At 37.7% G+C, this 2,318-nt stretch overlaps 1 protein-coding gene across 1 annotated transcript in view; it reads left to right on the top strand.

Moving 5' to 3' along the window:
- The first annotated feature begins 651 nt into the window (after nucleotides 1-651).
- LOC107713336 (integrin alpha-2) overlaps nucleotides 652-2,318 on the top strand; it is a 10,176-nt gene continuing 8,509 nt past the window's right edge. The window contains exons 1-5 of the mRNA XM_016518817.1: nucleotides 652-790; nucleotides 900-1,038; nucleotides 1,590-1,735; nucleotides 1,826-1,969; nucleotides 2,057-2,260. Of these exons, the coding sequence (XP_016374303.1) occupies nucleotides 749-790; nucleotides 900-1,038; nucleotides 1,590-1,735; nucleotides 1,826-1,969; nucleotides 2,057-2,260 (675 nt within the window). The 5' untranslated portion in view covers nucleotides 652-748. The remainder of the gene's footprint in view (nucleotides 791-899; nucleotides 1,039-1,589; nucleotides 1,736-1,825; nucleotides 1,970-2,056; nucleotides 2,261-2,318) is intronic.

Raw genomic sequence — 2,318 nt, 5'->3', positions numbered from 1 at the left:
CAATACTCGGCCGAGAATGGTTGTTTGAGTGAGTGTTATATAGTGAGTGAGTGATATGAAACAGCTGTGTGCAATCAGTGCTGCGTGCAATCAGTGCAATGAATGATGGGATATGTAGTCCGGGGTGATATGCAACAGGGTGTAGTGCGAGAGTCAATGAAAATGGAAAGGGTGACCTCTGATGGCTAGCAGACGGAAGTTCATGGACCGGATTCGTGACACTTATTGCTTTAATAGTTTTTTTGGGTTTTAATTTTTAGAATATGTCTTGAATTAAATGTATTTTGTTTTATTTTAAGTTTTAAGTTTGTTTAGATATTTTTACTGGACAGCAAGACAAATTTGTATATATATATATATTTTTTTTTTATTTTTTTATTTATTTTTTTTTATTTGACGTATTACTGTCATCTATGAAATTACACAGATTCTCAAACAAAGTGCCAATATTCAAAAATTCATCAAGGAGATTGAATTGATCGCTAGCACTCCAAACAGAGAACTACATGTTCAATGTGTCATCAGAGAAAGCGTTAATCAATATCGCAGGAACTCTGGGGGACAGAATCTTTAACATTGAGGGTAAATCTTGCATTCACGTATGCCAAATGAATAATGCATTTGTTCATCCAGTGACAACAGGTCGCTTTTTTTAACCTAAAATACAGCTTTAAATTATGATAAGCATTTGATGATTTGGTCTTGTTTGATTTGAGGCACCAGTCAAGGTCAGGAATTTCAACTGGAGATGTCCCAAGTAGGATTCAGCGCACACCAGACCAATAAGAAGGTGCCAATAATCGTTCAACATATCTGATTGAGTAGTCAAAATAATTTGTAATGTACCATACTGATTCACAAGAAATGAAGGCATGACGGGGTGGCATTTTATCCCACAGGATGTGATCATGCTGGGTACTGTTGGAGCGTATGGATTGAGCGGGACCGTCGTCCATCAAACAGCTGGGAAATCACACATTTTCCTCAAAAATGCTTTTGAGAAAATCCTGGATGACAGAAACCACAGCTCATTACTTGGTGAGCCAGCCAGAAAATGAACTGTAAAGTCATTTTCATTATAAAAAGCAAATATAGAGGTCATGTAACATTATATTCACATCTCTGCTACAGTTCAAAAGTTTGGGGTCGGGAAGATTTTATTTTTAAATAAATTAATACTTTTACTCAGCAAGGATGCGTTACATCGATCAAAAAATATTATTTAATCATTTCAAATAAATGCTGTTCTTTTGAACTTTTTTATTCATCAAAGAATCCTAAAAAAAAATGGAAATCACAGTTTCACAAAAATATGAAGCAGCACAACTGTTTTCCACATTGATAATAATAAATGTTTCTTGAGCAGCAAATCAGCATATCAGAATGATTTCTGAAGGATCATGTGACACTGAAGACTGGAGTAATGATGCTGAAAATTCAGCTTTGATTACAGAAATAAATTAAAATTTGAATTATATTCAAATAGTAAACAGTTGTTTTAAATTATAATAATATTTCACAATATTACTGCTTTTTACAGTATTTTTGATCAAACAGATGCATAACATTTTCCCCTGTCATGTGTTCAGGATACTCTGTCACGTCTGTGATTGACGGCTCGTCTGAGTTTTATGTGGCCGGTGCTCCTCGTGCCGTTCATAGAGGACAGGTCATAGTTTACAGTATCAACAGCCAGAATCAGCCCGTCATCATAGATTCACAGAGAGGAGATCAGGTAAACTCGCCTCTCTGTGACCTGTAATGAGCTTTAGTTTCATTAGACAGTGAAGTCCTGTCATAGACCATTGTGTTCTGTGGTTTGCAGATCGGCTCTTATTTTGGCAGCGTTCTCTGTCCTGTTGATGTGGACGCTGACGGTGTGATGGATCTGCTGCTGGTCGGAGCTCCGATGTACATGAGCGAGGAGAAATCTGAAACCGGAAGAGTCCACCTCTTCACCATTACCAAGGTGAAACAGGTTTACTGTTCAAAAAACTAATCTTCACTCAAAGCAGGTCCTAAAAAAACTGACTATCTTGCCTCATATTGTTCTCAGGGCATCTTAAGCAACCAGGGCAGGTTAGAGGGACCCTCCACGTTGGAGAATGCTCGGTTTGGGACGGCCATCACTGTCGTCCCCGATCTAAACCTGGACGGCTTCAGTGACGTGGTGGTTGGTGCTCCGCTGGAAGGCAATGGCCAAGGTGCCGTTTACATCTACAATGGAGACAGAAAAACCATCAGAAAGCAGAGCTCACAGGTAGAATGCACTAATAATATTATATATATATATATATATATATATATATATATATATA

The sequence above is a fragment of the Sinocyclocheilus rhinocerous genome, unplaced genomic scaffold, assembly GCF_001515625.1.
Source record: "Sinocyclocheilus rhinocerous isolate Xijiao unplaced genomic scaffold, SAMN03320098_v1.1 scaffold688, whole genome shotgun sequence".
Lineage (NCBI taxonomy): Eukaryota > Metazoa > Chordata > Actinopteri > Cypriniformes > Cyprinidae > Sinocyclocheilus > Sinocyclocheilus rhinocerous.
The sequence above is the reverse complement of the archived record's forward strand: the minus strand, read 5'-3'. Positions and strand labels throughout refer to the sequence as shown.